The sequence below is a fragment of the Cetorhinus maximus genome, chromosome 6 (assembly GCF_964194155.1).
Source record: "Cetorhinus maximus chromosome 6, sCetMax3.hap1.1, whole genome shotgun sequence".
In the NCBI taxonomy this organism is placed as follows: Eukaryota; Metazoa; Chordata; class Chondrichthyes; order Lamniformes; family Cetorhinidae; genus Cetorhinus; species Cetorhinus maximus.
In genome coordinates, this window is record NC_135884.1 from 2,306,464 (window position 1) to 2,332,186 (window position 25,723).

At 49.2% G+C, this 25,723-nt stretch overlaps 1 protein-coding gene across 3 annotated transcripts in view; it reads right to left on the reverse strand.

Moving 5' to 3' along the window:
• Positions 1 to 21,381: 21,381 nt before the first annotated feature.
• lamb2l (laminin, beta 2-like) overlaps positions 21,382 to 25,723 on the reverse strand; it is a 197,170-nt gene continuing 192,828 nt past the window's right edge. For all 3 annotated transcript variants that reach the window (XM_078543090.1, XM_078543089.1, XM_078543091.1), the window contains 3 exons: positions 25,252 to 25,428; positions 23,917 to 24,076; positions 21,382 to 22,085 (listed from right to left, as the gene is read on the reverse strand). In XM_078543090.1, the coding sequence (XP_078399216.1) occupies positions 21,949 to 22,085; positions 23,917 to 24,076; positions 25,252 to 25,428 (474 nt within the window). In that variant the 3' untranslated portion in view covers positions 21,382 to 21,948. The remainder of the gene's footprint in view (positions 22,086 to 23,916; positions 24,077 to 25,251; positions 25,429 to 25,723) is intronic.

Consider the following 25,723-nt stretch of genomic DNA (forward strand, 5'->3'; position numbering starts at 1 on the left):
GTCGGAGTGAGTCTGGGAGTGTAGTCGGAGTGAGTCTGGGAGTGTAGTCGGAGTGAGTCTGGGAGTGTAGTCGGAGTGAGTCTGGGAATGGAGTCGGAGTGAGTCTGGGAATGGAGTCGGAGTGAGTCTGGGAATAGAGTCGGAGTGAATCTGGGAGTGGAGTCGGAGTGAGTCTGTGAATAGAGTCGGAGTGAGTCTGGGCATGGAGTCGGAGTGAGTCTGGGCGTGGAGTCAGAGTGAGTCTGGGAGTTGAGTCGGAGTGAGTCTGGGATTGGGGTCGGAGTGAGTTTAGGAATGTAGTCGGAGTGATTCTGGGAGTGGAGTCGGAGTGAGTCTGGGAGTAGAGTCGGAGTGAGTCTGGGAATAGCGTCGGAGTGAGTCTGAGAGTGGAGTCGGAGTGAGTCTGGGAATAGAGTCGGAGTAAGCCTGGGAGTGGAGTCGTGGTGAGGCTGGGATTGGAGTCGGAGTGAGTATGGGAGTGGAGTCGGAGTGTGTCTGGGAATGGAGTCGGTGAGTCTGGAAATAGAGTCGGAGTGAGTCTTGGAGTGGAATCGGAGTGAGTCTGGGATTGGAGTCGGAGTCAGTCTAGGAATGGAGTCGGAGTGAGTCTGGGAGTGGAGTCGGAGTGAGTCTGGGAGTGGAGTCGGACTGAATCTGGGATTGGAGTCGGAGAGAGTGTAGGAATACAGTCGGAGTGAGTCTGGGAGTGGAGTCGGAGTGAGTCTGGGAGTGGAGTCGGAGTGAGTCTGGTAGTGGAGTGGGAGTGGAGTCGGAGTGAGTCTGGGAATAGAGTCGGAGTGAGTCTGAGAGTGGAGTCGGAGTGAGTCTGGGAATAGAGTCGGAGTGAGTCTGGGAATAGAGTCGGAGTGAGTCTGGGTCTGGGAATAGAGTCGGAGTGAGTCTGGGAGTGGAGTCGGAGTGAGTATGGGAGTGGAGTCGGAGAGAGACTGGGAGTGGAGTCGGAGTGAGACTGGGAGTGGAGTCGGAGTGAGTCTGGGAGTGGAGTCGGAGTGAGTCTGGGAGTGGAGTCGGATTGAGTCTGGGATTGGAGTCGGAGTGAGTCTGGGAGTGGAGTCGGAGTGAGTCTGGGAGTGGAGTCGGAGTGAGTCTGGGAGTGGAGTCGGAGTGTGTCTGGGAGTGGAGTCGGAGTGAGTCTGGGAATGGAGTCGGAGTGAGTCTGGGAATAGAGTCGGAGTGAGTCTGGGAATAGAGTCGCAGTGAGTCTGTGAGTGGAGTCGGAGTGAGTCTGTGAGTGGAGTCGGAGTGAGTCTGGGATTGGAGTCGGAGTGAGTCTGGGCGTGGAGTCGGAGTGAGTCTGGGAGTGGAGTCGGAGTGAGTCTGGGAATAGAGTCGGAGTGAGACTGGGAGTGGAGTCGGAGTGAGTCTGGGAGTGGAGTCGGAGTGAGTCTGGGATTGGAGTCGGAGTGAGTCTGGGAGTGGAGTCGGAGTGAGTCTGGGAGTGGATTCGGAGTGAGTCTGGGAGTGGAGTCGGAGTGAGTCTGGGAGTGGAGTCGGAGTGAGTCTGGGAGTGGAGTCGGAGTGAGTCTGGGAATGGAGTCGGAGTGAGTCTGGGAATGGAGTCGGAGTGAGTCTGGGAATGGAGTCGGAGTGAGTCCGGGAATGGAGTCGGAGTGAGTCCGGGAATAGAGTCGGAGTGAGTCTGGGAGTGGAGTCGGAGTCAGACTGGGAGTGGAGTCGGAGTGAGTCTGGGAATGGAGTCGGAGTGAGTCTGGGAATAGAGTCGGAGTGAGTCTGGGAATAGAGTCGGAGTGAGTCTGGGAATAGAGTCGGAGTGAGTCTGGGAGTTGAGTCGGAGTGAGTCTGGGAGTGGAGTCGGTGTGAGTCTTGGATTGGAGTCGGAGTGAGTCTGGGAATATAGTCGGAGTGAGTCTGGGAGTGGAGTCGGAGTGAGTCTAGGAGTGGAGTCGGAGTGAGTCTGGGAATAGAGTCAGAGTGAGTCTGGGAGTGGAGTCGGAGTGAGTCTGGGATTGGAGTCGGAGTCAGACTGGGAGTGGAGTCGGAGTGAGTCTGGGAATGGAGTCGGAGTGAGTCTGGGAATAGAGTCGGAGTGAGTCTGGGAATAGAGTCGGAGTGAGTCTGGGAATAGAGTCAGAGTGAGTCTGGGAGTTGAGTCGGAGTGAGTCTGGGAGTGGAGTCGGTGTGAGTCTTGGATTGGAGTCGGAGTGAGCCTGGGGATATAGTCGGAGTGAGTCTGGGAGTGGAGTCGGAGTGAGTCTGGGAGTGGAGTCGGAGTGAGTCTGGGAATGGAGTCGGACTGAGTCTGGGAATAGAGTCAGAGTGAGTCTGGGAGTGGAGTCGGAGTGAGTCTGGGATTGGAGTCGGAGTGAGTCTAGGAATAGAGTCGGAGTGAATCTGGGAATGGAGTCGGAGTGATTCTGGGAATAGATTTGGAGTGAGTCTGTGAATAGAGTCGGAGTGAGTCTGGGAATTGAGTCGGAGTGTGTCTGGGAATAGAGTCGGAGTGAGTCTGGGAGTGGAGTCGGAGTGAGACTGAGAATAGAATCGGATTGAGTCTGGGAATAGAGTCGGAGTGAGTCTGGAAATAGAGTCGGAGTGAGTCTGGGAATGGAGTCGGAGTGAGTCTGGGATTGGAGTCGGAGTGAGTCTGGGAGTGGAGTCGGAGTGAGTCTGGGAGTGGAGTCGGAGTGAGTCTGGGAGTGGAGTCGGAGTGAGTCTGGGAGTGGAGTCGGAGTGAGTCTGGGAGTGGAGTCGGAGTGAGTCTGGGAATGGAGTCGGAGTGAGTCTGGGAATGGAGTCGGAGTGAGTCTGGGAATAGAGTCGGAGTGAATCTGGCAGTGGAGTCGGAGTGAGTCTGGGCGTGGAGTCGGAGTGAGTCTGGGCGTGGAGTCGGAGTGAGTCTGGGCGTGGAGTCAGAGTGAGTCTGGGAGTGGAGTCGGAGTGAGTCTGGGATTGGAGTCGGAGTGAGTCTAGGAATGTAGTCGGAGTGATTCTGGGAGTGGAGTCGGAGTGAGTCTGGGAGTCGAGTCGGAGTGAGTCTGGGAGTGGAGTGGGAGTGGAGTCGGAGTGAGTCTGGGAATAGAGTCGGAGTGAGTCTGAGAGTGGAGTCGGAGTGAGTCTGGGAATAGAGTCGGAGTGAGTCTAGGAGTGGCGTCGGAGTGAGGCTGGGAGTGGAGTCGGAGTGAGTATGGGAGTGGAGTCGGAGTGTGTCTCGGAATGGAGTCGGAGTGAGTCTGGGAATAGAGTCGGAGTGAGTCTGGGAGTGGAATCGGAGTGAGTCTGGGATTCGAGTCGGAGTCAGTCTAGGAATGGAGTCGGAGTGAGTCTGGGAGTGGAGTCGCAGTGAGTCTCGGAGTTTAGTCGGAGTGAGTCTGGGAGTGGAGTGGGAGTGGAGTCGGAGTGAGTCTGGGAATAGAGTCGGAGTGAGTCTGAGAGTGTAGTCGGAGTGAGTCTGGGAGTGGAGTCGGAGTGAGACTGGGAATAGAGTCAGCGTGAGTCTGGGAGTGGAGTCGGAGTGAGACTGGGAGTGGAATCGGTGTGAGTCTGGGAGTTGGGTCGGAGTGAGTCTGGGAGTGGAGTCGGAGTGAGTCTGGGAGTGGAGTCGGAGTGAGTCTGGGAGTGTAGTCGGAGTGAGTCTGGGAATGGAGTCGGAGTGAGTCTGGGAATGGAGTCGGAGTGAGTCTGGGAATAGAGTCGGAGTGAATCTGGCAGTGGAGTCGGAGTGAGTCTGGGCGTGGAGTCGGAGTGAGTCTGGGCGTGGAGTCGGAGTGAGTCTGGGCGTGGAGTCAGAGTGAGTCTGGGAGTGGAGTCGGAGTGAGTCTGGGATTGGAGTCGGAGTGAGTCTAGGAATGTAGTCGGAGTGATTCTGGGAGTGGAGTCGGAGTGAGTCTGGGAGTCGAGTCGGAGTGAGTCTGGGAGTGGAGTGGGAGTGGAGTCGGAGTGAGTCTGGGAATAGAGTCGGAGTGAGTCTGAGAGTGGAGTCGGAGTGAGTCTGGGAATAGAGTCGGAGTGAGTCTAGGAGTGGCGTCGGAGTGAGGCTGGGAGTGGAGTCGGAGTGAGTATGGGAGTGGAGTCGGAGTGTGTCTCGGAATGGAGTCGGAGTGAGTCTGGGAATAGAGTCGGAGTGAGTCTGGGAGTGGAATCGGAGTGAGTCTGGGATTCGAGTCGGAGTCAGTCTAGGAATGGAGTCGGAGTGAGTCTGGGAGTGGAGTCGGAGTGAGTCTCGGAGTTTAGTCGGAGTGAGTCTGGGAGTGGAGTGGGAGTGGAGTCGGAGTGAGTCTGGGAATAGAGTCGGAGTGAGTCTGAGAGTGTAGTCGGAGTGAGTCTGGGAGTGGAGTCGGAGTGAGACTGGGAATAGAGTCAGCGTGAGTCTGGGAGTGGAGTCGGAGTGAGACTGGGAGTGGAATCGGTGTGAGTCTGGGAGTTGGGTCGGAGTGAGTCCGGGAGTGGAGTCGGAGTGAGTCTTGGAATAGAGTCGGAGTGAGTCTGGGAGTGGAGTCGGAGTGAGTCTGGGAGTGGAGTCGGAGTGAGACTGGGAATAGAGTCAGCGTGAGTCTGGGAGTGGAGTCGGAGTGAGACTGGGAGTGGAATCGGTGTGAGTCTGGGAGTTGGGTCGGAGTGAGTCCGGGAGTGGAGTCGGAGTGAGTCTTGGAATAGAGTCGGAGTGAGTCTGGGAGTGGAGTCGGAGTGAGTCCGGGAGTGGAGTCGGAGTGAGTCTTGGAATAGAGTCGGAGTGAGTCTGGGAGTGGAGTCGGAGTGAGTCTGGGAGTGGAGTCGGAGTGAGTCTGGGAGTGGAGTCGGCGTGAGTCTGAGAGTGGAGTCGGCGTGAGTCTGGGAGTGGAGTCGGCGTGAGTCTGGGAGTGGAGTCGGAGTGAGTCTGGGAGTGGAGTCGGAGTGTGTTTGGGAATAGAATCATAGTCAGACTGGGAGTGGAGTTGGAGTGAGACTGGGAATAGAGTTGGAGTGAGTCTGGGAGTGGTGTCCGAGTGAGTCTGGTAGTGGAGTCGGAGTGAGTCTGGGAGTGGAGTCGGAGTGAGTCTGGGAGTGGAGTCGGAGTGAGTCTGCGAGTGGAGTCGGAGTGAGCCTGGGAATGGAGTCCGACTGATACTAAGGTCAGGATTTTAAGACCCTGCCATGGTGGTATAGAAAGTGGGTGTGTTTGGAATTTCACTTCTCCAGCTGGCTTTCGGTTTCCAAAAGGCATTCGATAAAGTGCCACACAAAAGGTTAATAGCAAGATAAGGACTCATGGAGTTGGAGGTAAAATATTAGCATGGCTAATGGACAGGAAGCAGAGAGTGGGCATAAATGGGCTATTTTCAAGTTGGCAGGCTGTGAATAGTGGAGCGCTGCAAGGATCAGTGCTGGGGCCTCAGCTATTTACAATCTATATTAATGATTTAGATAATAGATAATAACAGAGAGTAACATATCTAAGTTTGTTGTTGATACAAAGATGGGGGGAAAGGTAAGCTGTGGGAGGACACAGAGAGGCTGCAAAGAGACAGGTTAAGTGAGTGAGCAACAAGATGGCAAATGGATTATAATTTATGGAAATGTGAAGTTATTCATTTTGGTCATAAGAATAGAAAAGCAGCATATTTTTTAAAAGGTGAGAAACTTGTAAGTGTTGATATTCAGAGAGACTTGGTTCATACAAGGAACGCAGAAAGTTAGCATGCAGGTACAGCAAGCAATTAGGAAGGCAAATGGCATGTTGGCCTTTATTACAAGGGGATTGGAGTACAGGAATAAAGGAGTCTTGCTACAGTTGTACAGAATTTTGGTGTGACCACACCCAGAATACTGTGTGCAATTTTGGTCTCCACATTTAAGGAGGGATATACTTGCATTGGAGGCGATACAGCAAAGGTTCACTAGATTGGTCCCTGGGTGGAGGGGGTTGTCCTATGATGAGATGCTTAGTAAATTGGGCTTTTATTCTCTGGAGTTTGGAAGAATGAGAGATGATCTCATTGAAACCTACAAAATTCTGAAGGGGTTTGACAGGGTGGACGCTGAGAGATTGTTTCCTCTAGTCAGGGAACCCAAAACACGGGGGCACAGTCTCAGGATAAGAGGCCGATCATTTAGGACTGAGATGAGGAGAAATTTCTTCACTCAAAGGGCTGTGAAGCCTCGGAATTTTGTACCCCAGAGGGTTGTGGATGCTCCATTATTGAATACATTTAAGGCTGGGATAGACAGATTTTTGGTCTCTCAGGGAATCAAGGGATATGCGGAGTGGGCGGGGAAATGGAGTTGAAACCCAAGATCAGCCATGATTGTATTGAATGGCAGAGCAGGCTCGATGGGCCATGTGGTCTACTCCTGCTCCTATTTCTTGTGTTCTGATTGGCTCTCCAATTGGACAGCGAGCCTGCCCTCTGGTCAATAATTGGCTAAATTGGGGAAAATCTCAATGAGTGACTGTTCCCCACACAGTGCGGGCTCCTCACCCCCATTTCAACCTGTCAGCAGGGTTCAGAAGCCTGCAAGGAAAATCCTGCCATGGGAATAGAACTGGAGTGAGATTGGGGAATGGATGCACAAAGCTGTTAATTCTGTCAATGCAGCAGGCTGTGACTAAGAATCATTTACTGGATTGATGTACTGCATCTGTTTCCTCTACTAATACCTTCCCCAAATTTCACTGGCAGATTTATTAAACAAATACTTTCCATCAATTTTCGTAATAGAGAAAAAAGGACAGAAAGTGTTAGAAAGCAAACTAAAAATAAATCAAGGAGAGGAATTTATTAGACTAAGCATCAGTGACGAAATGGCAATGGAGACAATGATGGGTCTTAAAATTAGATAACTCTTCGAGGACCTGATGGCTTCCACCCCAGGGTGTTAAAATAAGTAGGTGAGGAACTTACAGAAATTATACTCATAAACTTTCAAATGTTTCTTGATTTGGGAATGGTGCCAATAGATTAGAATAATGTTACTCCATTATTTATGAAGGGAAGGAGAGGGAAATCAAGTAATTACAGATCCGTCTGTTTAACATCAGTTATGTGGAAGTTACTAGAAGCTATCATTACTGATAAGGGGCTGTATTTTCCAAACGGATCACGATCCTGACAATAACCTCAATACCAGGGGTTCAGTCAGAAACCTAGAAATGGCCACGGTGGGGACATCAGGTGTGGATTTCACAAAGGTGGGCGAGGAAGAAGCCGCCTCCAGACCTTCATCCAATTAAGGATAGTGAGCAGACAGGGAAGCAGAGAGGCCCACAGCAATGTCCAGCAGGCAGCCCCGCTGGGAGAGGTGGACGCTGCTGAGGCAGGCAGACGAGCACAAGACGCATCAACATGGATGTGCTCTCCGATGCCTTCTGCAAATGTTAGTTGGAAGACACCCACAGTAGGTAGGGCCATTGGGGAGGAGGGGAAATCCTCCACAAGACTAGTTTTGGCCACGAAGGTCACCTTTTTTCTTGGCGGAGGCTTAAATGAGGCATGGAGCTTCCAGCTCTGATGGTCCCCTGGTCTACCGCTGGGAGGTTGCCTCTAGAGTGGGCTCTGCACCCGGCAGGGTGGGGGGGGCTGCCATGATGGCAGGAAGACACCGTCTCCATTGTAAAATGGTCCCTAATTCGGCCCTTATGTGACGCAATTGGCTTCCCACCTTGTTGGAGTGGGCGGCCGATTTTCTTCCTCTTCCACTCCTGGGAAATCTCCCCGGAGACAGGAATGTGTTCGGGAGCTGTCCCAACGCGGTTCCTCCCTATTTGCACACACTCCCCGCCCCTCGCCCACTTCTAACTCCGTCTTCACAGGGCTATAAAAATTCATCCCAAAGTGACTGAGTACTGGATCAAACAGAAGCTGATCAGAGAGATCCGCAAGCTTTTGCTAAAATATGCGTCATGTCTGACGAATTGAATTTTGTGAGGAGTTTGTTTTTATTCATTCACGGAACATGGGCATGGTTGGCAAAGCCAACATGTATTGCCCATCCCCAATTGCCCTCGGGAAGGTAGTGGTGAGCCACCTTCTTGACAACTGAGTGGTTTGCTGGACCGTTCTAAGGGCATTTAAGATTCAACCACATTACTGTGAGTCTGAAGTCACATGTAGGTCAGGCTGGGTGAGGACAGCAGATTTCCTCCTCTGATGGGCTTTTATGGCAGCACAGTGATTCCATGCTCACCTTTGCTTACACGATACTAATTTTTTATTCTACATGTATCTAAGGGAGTGTCAACTGATGTTGTGTCTGTAAGTTCCAAAACACATTCAGTTTGGTTCCACACAAAATATTAGTAACAAAATGAGAGTACATGAAATTGGAGGTACTTTGTTACTTTGGTTGGAAATTGAATGGGAGATGCGAGACAGTGATACTGGATAGAGAGAATGATCTCTGATTGGTGGGATGTGACCAATGGTGTTCTCAGGAACCTGCTCTGAGGCCTCAACTTTTCATCATATCAATTAATCATTTGGATGAGGAATAGAGAGTTTTACATATAAGTTTGCTAAAACACTAAGCTAGTAGTGGAGAAGACAGAAGCAGGAGGTGCAAAGCGGCATGAACAGACAATATGAGTGGGCAAAACTGTAACAGGTGGAGTTCATTTGGGGAAGTGGGAGGTCATTCACTTTGGATCTAGTAAGAAGTATTTTCCAACTGATGAAACAATAGGAACTTGAGGGAAATTGAGAGATTTGGCAGTTCAAGTATAGAAATTAGTAAGAGCTAGTGTCCCCAGTACTAAATTCAACCACAAAAAGGTAATTCAACCTCTAAAATCAACTAAAGTAAACTGAAACCAGTAAAATTCAACCTCTAAATGCTAATGAAATGTTGGTTTTTGTCTTAAGGAGCCTGGAATAGAAGGGATGGGAATTCTGCTGGAGTTGTATAAAGCTCTGGTTAAACTGCATCTGTTTGGTTCTGGACATTGCACCTCAGGAAGAATGTATTGGCCTTGGAGGGAGTGCCACACAGATTCACCAGAATGATATCAGGAGTTAAATGGGCTTCATGGTAATGTAGGAGTGAGGCACATGCTGCACTGTGAGGTTACAGATTGTAGCATAATACAATTCTGCTGCTGCTGATGGCTTAGAGCACCTCATGGATGCCCAGTTTTGAGTTGCTAATTTCTCTGATTTAGCATTGGTAGTGCCACACAGCACAAAAGGGAACTGACTCTAATCCTGTTTATTGGGTGTTGAGATCTTCTTCTAATGGTAGCTAGGAACCTTCATGGAATCTCAGCCTTTGCTGTCTCCTGTTCATTGTACTTCTCCCATTTTCATTATTAATCTGTATGTAACTCTCTACACTTTGGGAAGGTCTTTGGTTCTACCAACAGACTGTGCTCATTAGCTGTTCCCTTCTCTTCCTGTGTAGTTCACAAGAATTGGGTGTTCTCACCCAAGTAGCCATTTCTCAGAAAAGTCAGGCACAGGACCAAAATACTATAAACCATTATGGCAGATATTACTACCAATCCCTGTCCATGCTCAATTCACCAACATGTCTTCCTTCACTGACGCTGGGTCAAAATGCTGAGCATTGAACCCAGGGACGCTTAAATATAAGGGTATTCTGCACCATCCAAGGTTACTGGGGTCTTTGTGCTGTGCACCTTCAGGTTTATGTCTGTCCAAGGCCCCACCCCCTCCCTAGCCCTATAATGTCCTCCAGCCCCTACAACCCTCCGAGATCTCTGCGCTCCTCCAGTTCTGGCCTCTCGCACGTGCCTGATTTTAATCACTCCACCATTGGCGGCCATGCCTTCAGTTGCCTGGGTCCCGAGCTCTGGAATTCACTCCCTAAACTTCTCCATCCATCTCTCTCAGAGATGCTTCTTAAAACCTGCCTCTTTGACCAAGCTGTCTGAGTGTCTCCTATGTGGCTCAGTATCAATTTTTGTCTAATAAAATTACTGTGAAGCACCCTGGGTCATTTACCCACATCAAAGGTGCTACATAAATGCAGGTTATTGTTGTTGTTGGGTTGGGGGGGAGGTGCGCGGTGCTACCAGTACTGTTAATGCATCAAAACTGGACATAATTCTTTGTAAAAATAACCTGGTGTTTTCAACATCATAAAACATCCCAAGTTGCTTTGCAGGAGCCTTAACAAACAAAGTCTTCAAACCAGCAAATAAAGAGTTACTAGGACAGGAGCAATTCTGGAGCGGTGAAAATCAGGGAATGTAAAAAACCAGAATTGGAGAAGTGCAGAGATCTTGGAGCGTTGTAGTGCTGGAGGAGATACTGAGGGTGTGTGAGGCCTGGTGAGGTCAGGGAAGACCTGGCAGAATTTGAAAACAAAGATGAGAAATTCATATCAAGGCATTTCTGGAGTAGGGCCAATGCAGGTCAGTGAGCACAGGGTTACTCGGTGAACAGGATTTTGTGTGAGTTAGTGTATAGGCAGTAAGACATGAAAGTTCAGGAGTAAAAAGAGAGTGGGGGAGACACGGCTCCAAATGGAGCAGAACCGACATCAAAATGTGTAGCAAAGCCCTTCATGGAATGAATAATGGACACCAAGCATGAAGTAAGAGAGTCATAGAATCATAGAGTTGTCAGTGCACAGAAGGAGGCCATTCAGCCCATCGATTCCATGCCAGGTCTGTAGAGTAATCCAATCAATCCCATTGCCCGCTCTTTCCTGTAGTCCTGCAGGTTTCTTTCCCACAAGCACCCATCCAATTTCCTTTTGAAAACTTTGATCATTTCCACTTTCACCACCCTTGTAGGCAGTGAGTTCCTGGTCATTACCACTCGCTGTGTAAAAAAAATTCTTCCTCACCTGTCCCCAGTATCTCTTGCCCAAAACCTTAAACCTGAGTCCCCTAGTCTTTGTACCATCAGCCAGTGAGAACAGCTTTTCTTTGTCTATTTATCTAACCTGTCATAATCTTGTACGTCTCTATCAAATCTCCTCTAAATTTCCTTTGCTCCAAGGAGAACAATCCCATAGTGAGGGAGGTTAGGTCAGTTAGTTTCAAACAACTGTTGACCTTTGACCTGAGGCCATGCCATCAGCATCAAATACTGACATCCAAGTAGGCCTGGGAATCTGGGGCATGTCACAACTGAAGTAGTGTTGTTTGTGGATGAGGTCACCTGCTGAGTGAGAAGCTGGGCCACACCGGAGGATAACTTCATTCTAAACACACGTTTACAATTTCACCACAAAGTGGAATCAGAGAAAACCTTCTCTGTCACTGAAGCGCCATTTCTCGTGGTCTGGAATGTGCTGCCTGAAAGGGCGATGAGGCCGATTCCAGGATTGGATAAATACTTGGAAGGGGGAAAAAAAATGCAGGGCTCTGAAAAAAGAGCCTGAGAAGTGGGATTTATTGAGAAGCTATTTCAAGAGCTAACAAAGACATGATGGGCAGAATGGTCTTCCGTACTGTATGAGTCTATGAAAATGCTGTGAATGGTGGAAACCTGAAATAAAAACAGAAAATGCTGGAAATACTCATCAGGTCAGGAAGCATCTGTGGAGAGAGAAACAGAGTTAGCGTTTCAGGTTGATGTTCTTCGTAGGAACTGTAAATGTTAGAGACATAGCAGTTTATGAGCAAGTAGGGATTGGGAGGAGGCGTGTGTGGAGCACACCAGCGTAGAGCAGCTGGGCTAAGTGACCTGTCCCTGTGCAGTACACTGAATATACAGTGACGGGGTAGGGTAGTGGGGGGAGGAGAAAAAGAACAAAAAGGAAGGTCTATGATAGGGTGATGGTCAGGAGAGATTAAATGAGAAAAGGAATGATGGGGCAAAGCAAAAGTGGGTAATAGGGTAATAAGGAAGCAAAAAATGGGTCCAGGGAACATGTAAATGGCAACAGCAGAACCATTATCAGCACTTGTTTTCAGAGAAAACGGAGCATTGTTCTGAAATTATTGAAATCCTTACAATTTTTTGGACTTAACATTGGTTAAATAATTTCAAGTCCTTTAAGACTCGTCATCCTAGGGTCTTAAAAGAATTGTCTAGTTGATGGATTGGTTTTAATTTTCCAAAGCTCCCTACATTCAGGAAGGTCCCATTAGATTGGAAGATAGCAAATGTAACTCCATTATTCAAAAAGGGAGACAGAACATGGGAAACTACAGATAAAAGCAAAAAACTGCGGATGCTGGAAATCCAAAACAAAAACAAAAATACCTGGAAAAACTCAGCAGGTCTGGCAGCATCTGCAGAGAGGAACACAGTTAACGTTTCGAGTCTGAATGACCCTTCAACAGAACTAAGTAAAAATAGAAAAGAGGTGAAATATAAGCTGGTTTAAGGGGGTGGTGGGACAAGTAGAGCTGGATAGAGGGCCAGTGAAAGGTGGATATAACCAAAAGATGGCACAGACAAAAGAACAAAGAGGTGTTGAAGGTGGTCTGTCCCTCAGTCTGTCCGCAAGCATGACCCAGACCTCCCTGTCGCTTGCCATTTCAACACTCCACCCTGCTCTCATGCCCACATGTCCGTCCTTGGCCTGCTGCATTGTTCCAGTGAAGCTCAGCGCAAACTGGAGGAACAGCACCTCATCTTCCGACTAGGCACTTTACAGCCTTCCGGACTAAATATTGAATTCAACAATTTTTGATCATGAACTCTCTCCTCCATCCCCACCCCCTTTCCGATTTCCGCCCCCCCTTTTTTTTCCCAATAATTTATATAGATTTTTCTTTTCCCACCTATTTCCATTATTTTTAAATGTATTTCCATCCATTGTTTTATCTCTACCTTTTAGCCTTTTTCCATTCCTTCACCCCACCCCACCCCCACTAGGGCTATCTGTACCTTGCTCGTCCTGCTTTCTACCCTTAATTAGCACATTCCTTAGATAATATCACCACCTTCAACACCTCTTTGTCCTTTTGTCTGTGACATCTTTTGGTTATCTCCACCTATCACTGGCCCTTTATCCAGCTCTACTTGTCCCACCCCCCCTTAAACCATCTTATATTTCACCTCTTTTCTATTTTTACTTAGTTCTGTTGAAGGGTCATTCGGACTCGAAACGTTAACTGTGTTCCTCTCCGCAGATGCTGCCAGACCTGCTGAGTTTTTCCAGGTATTTTTGTTTTTGTGTGTGGGAAACTACAGGTCAGTTAGCTTAACATCTGTCATAGGGAAAATGTTAGAAGATATTATTAAAGAAGTTATAGCAGGGCACTTAGATAAGCTCAAGGTCATTAGGCAGAGTCAACATGGTTTTGTGAAAGGGAAATCATGTTTAACCAACTTATTGGAGTTCTTTGAGGAGGTAACATGTGCTGTGGATAAAGGGGAACTGGTGGATGTACTGCACTTAGATTTCCAGAAGACATTTGATAAAATGCCACATCAAAGGTTATTGCAGAAAATGAAAGCTCATGGTGTAGGGGGTGAGTATTGGCATGGATAGAAGATTGGCTGGCTAACAGGAAGCAGAGAGTTGGAATAAATGGGTCTTTTTCAGGTTGGCAAGATGTAACGAGTGGTGTGCTCTAGGGATCAGTGCTGGGACCTCAACTGTTAACAATTTATATAAATGACTTGGATGAAGGGATAGATGGGATGGTTGCCAAATGTGCTGATGACACAAAGGTAGGTAGGAAACTAATTTGTGAAGAGGACTAAGAAGGCTACAATCAGATATAGATAGGTTAAGTGAGTGGGCAAAGATCTGGCAAATGGAGTATTATGTGGGAAAATGTGAAATTGTCCATTTTGGCAGGAAGAATAAAAGAGAAACATGTTACCTAAATGGTGGTTCTATGTTTCTGTAGGCTATTGAGTTGGATGATCAGCCATGATCATAATGAATGGCGGAACAGGCTTGAAGGGCCGAATGGCCTACTCATACTCCTATTTTCTATGCTTCTATGCGAGAGATTGGAGAGCTCTGAGGTGCAGAGGGATCTGGGTGTCCTAGTGCATGAATCACAAAAGGCTAGTATGCAAGTACAGCAAGAAATTAGGGAAGCTAATAGAATGTTATCATTCATTGTGAGGGGAATTGAATACAAAAGTAAGGAGGTTATGCTTCAGTTGTACAGGGCACTGGTGAGATGACATCTGGAGTACTGTGTACAGTATTGATCACCTTATTTCAGGAAGGATGTAAATGCGTTGGAAGCAGTTCAGAGAAGGTTTACCAGACTAATACCTGGAATGGGTGGGTTGTCTTATGAGGAAAGACTGGACAGGTTAGGCTTGTATCCACTGGAGTTTAGAAGAGTAATAGGCGACTTGATTGAAACATATAAGATCTTGAGGGGTCTTGACAGGGCGGATGTGGAAAGGATGTTTCCTCTTGGGGGAGAATCTAGAACTAGGGGTCACTGTTTAAAAATAGGGGGCCGCCCATTTAAAACAGAGATGAGGAGAAATGTTTTCACTCAGAGTTGTGAATCTTTGAAACTCTCTTCCTGAAAAGATGGTGGAAGCAGAGCCTTCAAATATTTTTAAGGCAGAGGTGGATAGATTCTTGGTAAGCAAGGGGGTGAAAGGTTATCGGGGTGGGTGGGAAGCAGATTTCAGATTACTATAAGATCAGCCATGATCTTATTAAATGGCAGAGCAGGCTCGAGGGGCTGAATGGCCTATTCCTGCTCCTTGTTCGTATGTTTGTTTAGCATTTTGGTAGCACATTTCCAAAACCTCAGCACATCCCAAAGTGCTTTACGGCCAGTGGAGTACTTTGGAAGTGTAGTCACCGTATGCTGCATGGATTTGCACCCACCTGAAAGGGCAGATGATGATTCAATCTCTCATCTGAAAGAGCCAGCACCAACAATGCAGCATTCCCTCAGTGTTGCCACTCCAGCACTGCAACGTTCCCTTAGTGCTGAAGTGGGGCTGTCGGCCTGGATTATGGACTTAAATCTCTAGAGTTGGACTTGAACCTTTTGACTCCAAGGTGAGAGCGAACACTACTTCTAAGCTATGGCTGACACCTTCAAATTTACTCTAAGTTACTGTTCCTCAGAAGCTCCTCCTCATTCCAGATGTGACTGATTTCAGATTATTCGAAACTCAGATCACTTCCTAATTCGAGCTCCGAGTTATGTGGGATCCATCCCAGGATTTTGCTCTTATCCCATGCTTTTAATTTTTGAACGCGAGGAATTTCCAACCCCTCCCCGGCAGAGTTCAGCTTCACTCCTGCATTGAGCGGGTACAGTGTAAGGTGTTGGTCATTTGTACAGATGGAGCTGTATGGCAAAGATGATTAAAGGGCTAATCTAGGCTTGTAATATTTTAACTAACAAGATATCTTCAGAGAGAAACCTCTGCCACTAATGAAAAGTCTGAATGTAACAATTTCTGCTTTGAGAAACAGCCTTGGATCAGCCTGGAGGTTTCACTGAATCAAAAAGTGAGCAGGGACAGCAAAGTGTGTAATTTTAATAACTGTTCCCTTTATCTAACAGCTGTGTCTTTTCACTGCTTCGATCCACTATCTAAGCAGAAACACAGCAGCTTGTCTTTAATATTCACCCACAATTTGTACAACAAGGCGCCAACATAATTCAATGTTTTTGCAAAGATTAATACAAACCCAGTGTCCTGTAAAACAGACCCATAATAAACCATATTAAAACCTGTAAGAGAGATAGTTCTCATAGCCTGGAGAGAAAAACACAGTATGTTTAGGCTGGACAAAGCCGTTACAGGTGCTAAATTCACAGATCTGTTTCTGTCTCGAGCTCATTGTTTTGGTGTAATTAGCAAAAAAGGAGTGACTGTGAGTGCAGCAAAATCCAACATTAACACATAGGGTCCTACACATGGATCCTGCAGCATCCATTTTACGTGTGTTAAACAGGGTATGTGGCAGACATCGTGACTGCATGCGCTCCATGCTGACCACCATATTGGTTAGGGCACCTTGCAGTTGTTCAAGGACACTGGCCTGAAGCAGGCCTCCAGCTCATTACAGATACAAATCGGGGGCCCAACAACTTTAAAAAGTGACATCCAGAAAAGACACTCAGTATTTTGGCCACTTGATCAGGGCTGAAAAACTACAGGGATCCTTGCTAGAGGCCAAAATGGTGGGCAGCAGAAAGAGGGGTTGACACAGGCATAGTTGGATGATGGATGTCACAGAGTGGTTGCAGATGAGTTACAGTGGATGTGTGAGGATGGCGCAAGACAGACGTGGTACCATGACAGGATTAGCTGCAAGCAGCAGCAACAGCAGGTGGAATAGAAGACTCATGGAAGTTAAACAGCAGCACAGACCAGCTGCGCTGAATGGCCTGTTTCTCTGCTCTATATTCTATATAATTCTATGTAATGCCTCTTTAAGCCTCTTTACCGCATTGGGCCATGACTAAATGCATTGCACAGGCTGCAATCATGAGTCTCTCGCATACACCAGGCAACATGTCAATCCTGCTGACGGTGTTGCCAGTTCTGGTTGGTGTATTCCTGGAGGCTTCATCACATGATCCCCAGCCTCCAACTGCCTCACCTGGTATAAAGCTTTTAAATAAAAACTTTTCTCCAATACTTTTTCAACAGTAAATGTAAATGAAGATGGCACACATGTTTTTTAACAGTCCCTATGATTTTTCTCCTCTGTTTTTGCTCCCAGCAATATTCTGGAGATGAATGCTTTAATTCCTGGAGTATCCAGGGCAATCCAAAGGGTTGGAAACCTCTTCTGATTACCCACAGTCACCCCAAATTTGGATGCAATGCAGTTTCCAAGCTACAACCACTGCGATGAGCTCCAGCTTTCCCTCTCCCCACACTCTGAGGTAACATGGTGACCTGCTCTAAGACACCAAATGGTACTCACTCATTTTGGAATTTTAATGCTACCTTGGTTAAGGGGAGAGTTAATATTCTAAGTTGTAAGGGGTTAGTAGTAAATAAGGAGAATCTGTGTGAGTGTCAGGGGCAGAGGACATGGGTTTCAGAGAATTAACAAAAGAACCAGATGGAAGACGAGGAGAACATTTTTTAGGCAATGAGTTGTTGTGATCTGGAATGTGCTGCCTGAAAGGGCAGTGGAAGCAAATTCAATAATAACTTTCAAAAGGGAACTGGATAACCACATGCAAAGGGAAAATTTACAGGGCTACGGGGAAAGAGCAAGGGGATTGGGGCGCGTTGGGTGGATCTTTTGAAGAGTCGGCATAGACATGTTTGGCTATTGATGTATATCACCATCAGCAGGCCAGAGTTCAACAGTGAAGATGTGAGGAAGAATATTCTGGGATTTCTCTTAATTACAGTTCATGATAGTGTACATGGACTGTGAAAGGAAATAAAATGGAAGAGTAAAGTCCACGACAAGGCAGAGTATAGATTAGTTCCTCATTTTTACTGATGTCCCCAGGGATCTGAACCCTTCACCTAGATCAAATTTTTCAATATCCCTCCAGGTCACACACCATTCTGATTTGGAAATACATCCCCGTTCCTTCATCACCCCTGGGTCAAAATCCTGGAACTTCCTGTCTAACAGCACTGTGGGTGTACCTACACCACTCGGAATGCAGCGGTTCAAGGTGGTGGTTCTTGAGGGCAGTTAGGGAAGGACAATAAATGCTGACCTAGCCAGCGACACCCACATCCCACGGAGGAATAAAAGGATCCCTTTGTCATTAAAAAATGTTAATTAGATTATACCAAAGCCTTCAACAAAAGACAAGCATCCAGTTTCTTTATCCTTCCTCTTGTCTTGATGTCCTGAATTCCTGATTCCTGGAATTGTCTTTCTTGTTCCATGAGTACAACAGGAACTGAAATCCCCCTCCCACTGTGCCACCCCCACCCCCACCCCGCCCTCCAATCTGACCCATCACTGAACTAGAGTCTGCCCCAACAGTTTGACAGGTTAAGGCTCATGATCCCAGACACGATGGCCCTCCCCAGCCCCTTGGGGAAATATGTTCAGTGAAACACCTTAAATTAGTAAATAATGATGGGTAACATTGCAAATACTTAAAAATAATAATTTTATTTATGATTTAATGCAGTTGGAACATTGCATTACACTGTCTTTCAGCAGTGTTGTGTCAAATTACAACCAAATAGTTTTATCTCCCAACTTCCTAGATATAACGTAACAGAGCAGTATTAATTTGCAATAAATGCTATAGGATCGTCTAGAACGGCGAGATGAAGTTTGAGAAATGTAGAGTGTTGAATTCACCTGTGAATTCTCATCGAAAGGGACAGATAGGCAGTGCTGGGCACAAAAATCCTAAATAAACTGTTAAACTTCAGTTCCTCCAAAACTCTACTGCCCAATGTCCAAACCTGCATCAAGTCCACTTCACCTATGACCATAAGACCATAAGACATAGGAGCAGAAATTAGGCCATTCGGCCCATCGAGTCTGCTCCGCCATTCAATCATGGCTGATAAGTTTCTCAACCCCATTCTCCCGCCTTCTCCCCGTAACCTTTGATCCCCTTACCAATCAAGAACCTTTGTGATTAACCTTTGACCTCTGTGCTCGCTGACCAACATTTGCTCCTGGTCTGGCGATGCCTCAATTTTAAAATTGTCACTCTTGTTTTCAAATGCCTCTACAGCCTCAGCCCTCCCTACCTCTGTAATCTCCTCCAGCCCAGCAACCCTCCCCGATCTCTGCGCTCCCCCAGCAACCCTCCCCGATCTCTGCGCTCCCCCAGCAACCCTCCCCGATCTCTGCGCTCCTCCAGCAACCCTCCCCGATCTCTGCGCTCCCCCAGCAACCCTCCCCGATCTCTGCGCTCCCCCAGCAACCCTCCCCGATCTCTGCGCTCCCCCAGCAACCCTCCCCGATCTCTGCGCTCCCCCAGCAACCCTCCCCGATCTCTGCGCTCCCCCAGCAACCCTCCCCGATCTCTGCGCTCCCCCAGCAACCCTCCCCGATCTCTGCGCTCCCCCAGCAACCCTCCCCGATCTCTGCGCTCCCCCAGCAACCCTCCCCGATCTCTGCGCTCCCCCAGCAACCCTCCCCGATCTCTGCGCTCCCCCAGCAACCCTCCCCGATCTCTGCGCTCCCCCAGCAACCCTCCCCGATCTCTGCGCTCCCCCAGCAACCCTCCCCGATCTCTGCGCTCCTCCAGCAACCCTCCCCGATCTCTGCGCTCCCCCAGCAACCCTCCCCGATCTCTGCGCTCCCCCAGCAACCCTCCCCGATCTCTGCGCTCCCCCAGCAACCCTCCCCGATCTCTGCGCTCCCCCAGCAACCCTCCCCGATCTCTGCGCTCCTCCAGCAACCCTCCCCGATCTCTGCGCTCCCCCAGCAACCCTCCCCGATCTCTGCGCTCCTCCAGCAACCCTCCCCGATCTCTGCGCTCCCCCAGCAACCCTCCCCGATCTCTGCGCTCCTCCAGCAACCCTCCCCGATCTCTGCGCTCCCCCAGCAACCCTCCCCGATCTCTGCGCTCCCCCAGCAACCCTCCCCGATCTCTGCGCTCCCCCAGCAACCCTCCCCGATCTCTGCGCTCCCCCAGCAACCCTCCCCGATCTCTGCGCTCCCCCAGCAACCCTCCCCGATCTCTGCGCTCCCCCAGCAACCCTCCCCGATCTCTGCGCTCCTCCAGCAACCCTCCCCGATCTCTGCGCTCCCCCGATTCTGGGTCAGAATTTTACGCTCCCTGGGTGGGGTCACACCCAACCCGAACAGACATGAAATAGTCACGAGATCACGTCAGGCGAGCATCCCGATGTCATCGCGCACTCGCAAGATATTTCACACGGTGGGTGCGGGTGCAGCGATCAGGAGCGCGCCCGCCGACAATTAAGTGGGCAATTAAGCCCATTAGCGATGCAGTGAACAGCGATTTTACGCGGCCCGTCCACATTGACGGTTGGCGGATGGGCCATTCTCCCAGGCGGCTTTCACATTTTTGCTCAAACCTCGATCCCGGGCAGGATGAAATCTACCTGGGAAATAAAATAAGAGCTATCTGGGCACTGTTTTTTTTATGGGGTTTGCTTTCAGGCGCTGGATTGTGCTGCTTGGACATTTCTTGCAGCATTTTTGTCCTGTCCTTTATTCTGTGGAGATCTGCAGCTCCCTGGGGCAGTCGTCTGTTCCCTAGGGAACTCAGTCGGAAGCCTCACCAGCGCCCGCGGTGACATCAGCGCCCGCCCTCTTCCCGCCCCCACCCCGGCAGCTGGCGGTTAACTGGCCAGCCAGCGTGAAATCGCTGTCAGGGGTCGATCATGGCCAGAGGCCCATTTCCTGTCCGGTTCTGAGCCCGCCAATCGCACGCACCCAGCGAACATAAAATTCAGGCCGTGGTCACTTCAGCATCCCCAATTTCCATCACTCCACCATTGGCGGCCATGTTGCCATGGAGCTCTGGAATTCCCTCCCTAAACCTCCCCGCCTCTCTATCCCACTCTCCTCCTTTAAGACGCTCCATAAAACCAACCTCCTTGACCAAGCTTTTGTCCTCTTGATGCGCTCAGTGTCAGATTTTTGTTTGACAGTCACTCCTGTGATGTGCCTTGGGATGTTTTACTACTTTAAAGGTGTTATATAAGTGCAAATTGTTGTTGATGACAATGGTCAGGCAGCAGAAACAATTTGACATGTCTTTAGACAGCTCCATCAGTTCCTGACTGTGGGATCCACTGCTAATTAGTGAGGAGGCTGACTGTTTACTCTGAGCTCTGCAGTTAGTTGGTTGAAAAGGTGATGCATTAAGGTGGTCCCTGGGATAGAACATTAACACACAGGTGAGGGGATAGAGTATCCTCGGTCCTTTACCCCCACTCCTTCGTAATACTGTTGCTGTTGGTATGACACTCATCCGAGGCCGAGGATCGTCACTGGATCTCAGGCCAGAGGTGAGTGATGGCGGGACGGGGAGTTGAGGGAGGGGGGGTTGCGGGAGGGGGGGTTGCGGGAGGGGGGGTTGCGGGGGTGGGGGGTTGCGGGAGGGGGAGCTGCGGGGGGGGGGGTTGCGGGAGGGGGTGGGGGAGTTGTGGGAGGGGGGGTTGCGGGAGGGGGGGTTGCGGGAGGGGGGGTTGCGGGAGGGGGAGTTGCGGGAGGGGGGGTTGCGGGAGGAGGAGTTGAGGGAGGGGGGATTGCGGGAGGGGGGGTTGTGGGAGGGGGAGTTGCGGGAGGGGGGGTTGCGGGAGGGGGAGTTGTGGGAGGGGGAGTTGAGGGAGGGGGAGTTGAGGGAGGGGGAGTTGCGGGAGGGGGTGGGGGAGTTGTGGGAGGGGGGGTTGTGGGAGGGGGGGTTGCGGGAGGGGGAGTTGCGGGAGGAGGAGTTGAGGGAGGGGGGATTGCGGGAGGGGGGGTTGCGGGAGGGGGGATTGCGGGAGGGGGCGTTGCGGGAGGCGGGGTTGAGGGAGGGGGGTTGCGGGAGGGGGCATTGCGGGAGGGGGCATTGCGGGAGGGGGGGTTGCGGGAGGGGGAGTTGCGGGAGGGGGAGTTGCGGGAGGGGGGGTTGCGGGACGGGGTGAATGTGGGCTCCTTCAACATGTTAACAGCCCCGAAGGCAGGAGAGCAGGATTGACCAGAGTGGGGAGGAAAATGAACTGGAGAAAAAAACTACAAAAATCAAAGAGAAATGGAACTGTGGAAACACAAATCACTTCGACATTTTGAGGCAGATTTGAAGGGAATGCTGCACTCATGTTGACCCATAATTAACCACATCAAATGCCTTCAAAATGCAGCTTAGAATATTACAGCAGCAAACTGTGTGTGACAGACACAACAAAAAACTAAAACACAGAACCCACATGTTTCTGTCTGGATAAAGTTTTCAGCTGTAAGCTTCAAAGAAATCAGCTATCATGCCTTCTGCAGTCCAATAGCTGACTGATGTGCACTTTCACCAGCGTCGGGTTGGGGTGACAGGGAGAGGATAGAGTCCAGCCATTCATTTCAAGAGCAGAGAGGAGGGACTGAAGCTAACACACCCCAAACAGCAGTCACAGCAGCTGCCAAATAGAAAATCAGGAACGGGAGCAAAAACAGGCACAGAAACAGAGGAGAGGAGAATTCACAGACAGACTGCAGCAGCCCCGGTTACGAGCAGGAGCCGTAGTACTGCGACCTCTCCCGGATGTATTCCAGCAGATCTGTCACATTCCTCTCCAATCCCTGCAGCATGTCTAACTTTTCTGTCATCGCTTGCTTATTCTTGTTAAACTTCTTTTCCAGAGCTATTAAAGGAAGGAGAGATATTGAAATTACTAATTCACAGGTTTTAAGGAGAAGAATGGTGCTGCATTTCTATAGCATCTTGCACTACCTCAGGACATCCCAAGGTGCTTCAAAGCCAATGAAGGAACTTTTGTATTTGTGCGCAACAAAATCCCACAAACAGCATTGTGATAACGGCCAGATAATCTGTTTTAGCGATGTTGATTAAGGGATAAATATTGGTCCAAAGTAAACTCCCCTGCTCTTCTTCAATTAGTGCTGTATGATCTTTACATCCTCCTGAGCCAGCAGATTGGCCTCGGTTTAATGACTCATGGGCATGAGTTGCTCCCAGTGACACCAAATAAGAACTGGCAGAACAAGCGCTCCTTTTTGGGCACCACTAATGTGAGAAAGAAACCTATGGTCCAATTCAAATGAAAAGATGTCAAAATAACCAACACAGTCCCAGCAAAACCAGAAAGAACTTTCCCAACTAAATGATAATGTTGTTGCAAATGTCCATTGCTTGTTGAAGGTTCAGGGGGCGCAGGTAGACACTATCCCTGTCGCGGAACTTCACATGCCGCGATTGGACATGTGGCCGACTCAAACTAGTGCAAAATGGCGTGAGAAATCATTGGGCGGGCACCCCGACATCATTGCGACATCATTGCCATATCATGGTTGGCAGGCGTGTGCAGGAGTTGGACGTGTGCCTGCCGACAATTAAAGTTCCAATTAAGCCAATTAAAGCCCCAATCAGCTGGGATTTTCCGTGGCCCGCGCGCTTTTACACTTGGTACACGGGCCAATCGGCCAGGCGGCCTTCACATTTATACATCATTCTTGATACAGGGCGGGATAAAACGCCCTGAAGATGTTTGAAGGTTTTTTTTAGGAGTATTGCTGTCAGTTGTTTGTAGTTGCCTTAGTGTGTGGCAACTTTTGTGCGTCAATGTCCTTTGAACAATGCTGCAGCTCCCTGAGGCAGCTCCACAGCCGTTGTCAGCCTTCAGAGAGCTCGTTGTAAAACCACCCGCCCGTCCGCACTCTCACTCATCTCGGTGCCCACCCTCTTCCCCTCTCCACACCCCACCCCCCCACCCCGCCCCCCCAGCACCCCAGCAGCATCTCTCGGCGCGCGTTTCACGCTGGCTGGAAGTTACTTGGCTGGCCAGGCAGCACGAAATCACCTTTGTTCTCAGCTGTCGGCCGGGAGCGGATCCCACGCCTGCCGATTGCGCACATGCGACAGGCACAAAATTCAGGCCCCAGTCATGAAAAGAACGGAGAAAGATTTTTTCCTTTTTGGGGATGTGTGTGTCACTGGCCTGTGTAGCACTTACTGCCCTTGAGAAGGCGGTGCTGAGCTCCCTTCTCGAAAGCAACGCGGTGGCTTTTAGGCCATTACAGGGGGCAGTTAAGAGTCAACCACATTGCTGTGGGTCTGGAGTCACATGTAGGCCAGACCGGGTAAGGACGGCAGATTTCCTTCCCTAAAGGACATTAGTGAACCAGATGGGTTTTTAATGACAATCGACAATAGTTTCATGGTGATCATTATTGTGACCAGCTTTTTATTCCAGATTTTATTCATTGAATTTAAATTGTCCAGCCGCCATGGTGGGATTTGTACTCATATCCCCAGAGCATTAGTCCAGACTAGTCCAGTGACATAACCACTAACTATCGCATATATCACAGCATCCTTGCTCTAGGCACCTGTGCAGAACAAGCAGTTAGTGTAAGTGGTGACAGCAGGAAAAGAGTGACCCAGTCACTCACCTTGGGACATTAAAAGGCACTATATAAATGTAAGTTGCTGTTACTGTTAATCTCACTCCGTACCGTTCAGCCTTGCCAGGCTGTTTGTTGCCTTGTTTCTCAGTTTCTCTGCATCCTCTTTGATTTTTTTCACTCTTTCATTGCCATTCTCAGTGCCGTTACCCAATGAGCCAATTTTGTCTCTCAGCTCCTTGTAAAGCCTCTCCACATTCTTCATGTCGTTCTGCACACAAGAAAAGGGCAAAAGAAGAAACTGTTGTTGCAAACATCAATTCGGGAGACCCATCGAGTCCCATCGCGGTCAGTGCTGGCTGAGCTGCTGGTGGGGGTGAGGTGGGGGTCAGCAGCACACGGCCGTGGGGGCTGTCGTTTGTCCCACCACCCCTCAGGGATTTTGAAAACATGACCTGAGCCTCCCATTCCTAATCACTGTCATGGAGCCCCTGTTGGAAATGGCTGTGCATATACTTGGGCAGGATTGGGCTCAGCTGTGAGGCCTCCCATAGACGAATATCCCACTGACCGGCACCAGTCACTGGAGTCAGGGGCAAGAGCTCAGAAAAATGGATGGGTGAGCTGCCCTCTCTCAGAGAGTCAACTTGTTTTCAGGAGAGAAGCGACAGCCGGCAGGATAGTGAAAGCAATAGATGTAACCTGGGGAAATTAGATGGGGAAGAGAGGGAGAGCCAAGAACGCCTGTGGGCCTAGATTTCAAGATGGAGGCACCTGCAGGATGAGCCGCTGTACAATTGCTCACTCTTAAGGGTGTGGAGGCCACCCTTGAATCATTTTCTGCTCATCACAGCTTTTCTGACACAGTGACATGAGGGCATCTCCATGTCCAGCATCGCCATGGTGACAATGCGGAGATATGTGACATGTTGACATGGTGTATTGCCCTCCTCACACATGCCTGGGCAGGGCAAGTGTACCTCCTGTCCATTGGCATCAAAGAGGGAGGGGAAGGTTTGGTTACGTGGCACCAGCCAATGGCCCTGCCCTCCCCCTGCTCAGGATTGGATGAAGGTTTACATAGGATTATTTAGGACTACATAGGATGTGGGGCGCTATTCAGCCCGACCAGTCCCATGCTAGTCTTTATGCACCACGTCAACCTCCTCCCATCCTTCCACAGCTAAATTTACCATGGTAACCCTCTATTCCCTTCTCCCTCACATGCCTGACTAGTTTCCCCTTAAAAGTGTCAATCCTATTCACTTCAAGCACTCCCTGTGGTAGTGAGTTCCACATTCTCACCACACTGGGGATAAAGAAGTTTCTCCTGAATTCCTGATTGGATTTCTTAGTGATTATCTCATATCGATATCCTCTATTTAAGCACAAACCCCCTTCTGCAGGTGGTACACCTTGATGAGGAGCCGGGAGGCAAGAACTCACGTTCTGCAGTTGTTCTGTCCTGTTTTGGATGGCATTAACTTCGCTCTCCAAATCTTGCGCCTTCTTCCTGTTGGCAATGGTTTTACTTTCCAAATTCTGAACTCCAGTAGACAGGATTTTGAATCGATCCATCAGTTCCTTCAGTTGACTCTTAATGACATCCAGCAGCTCATTGGCCTAAAAATATACACATGCATGCACAGGCAGAATGAACAGTTTTATTGCAAACAATTCTACTTGTGATCATACCGCACACTCAATCAAAAAACAACAACTTTTATTTACATGGAGCCTTTATCATAGTAAAATGCCTCAAGGCACTTCACCAGGGCAACTCTGAAACAAGGTTTGACTTGGAGCCACATAGAGAGTTATGAGGTCAGGTGACCAAAAGCTTGGTCAAAGAGGTAGGTTTTACACAGTGACTTAAAGGAGGAAAGTGAGGTGGAGAGGTTTAGGGTACAGGGGGCTG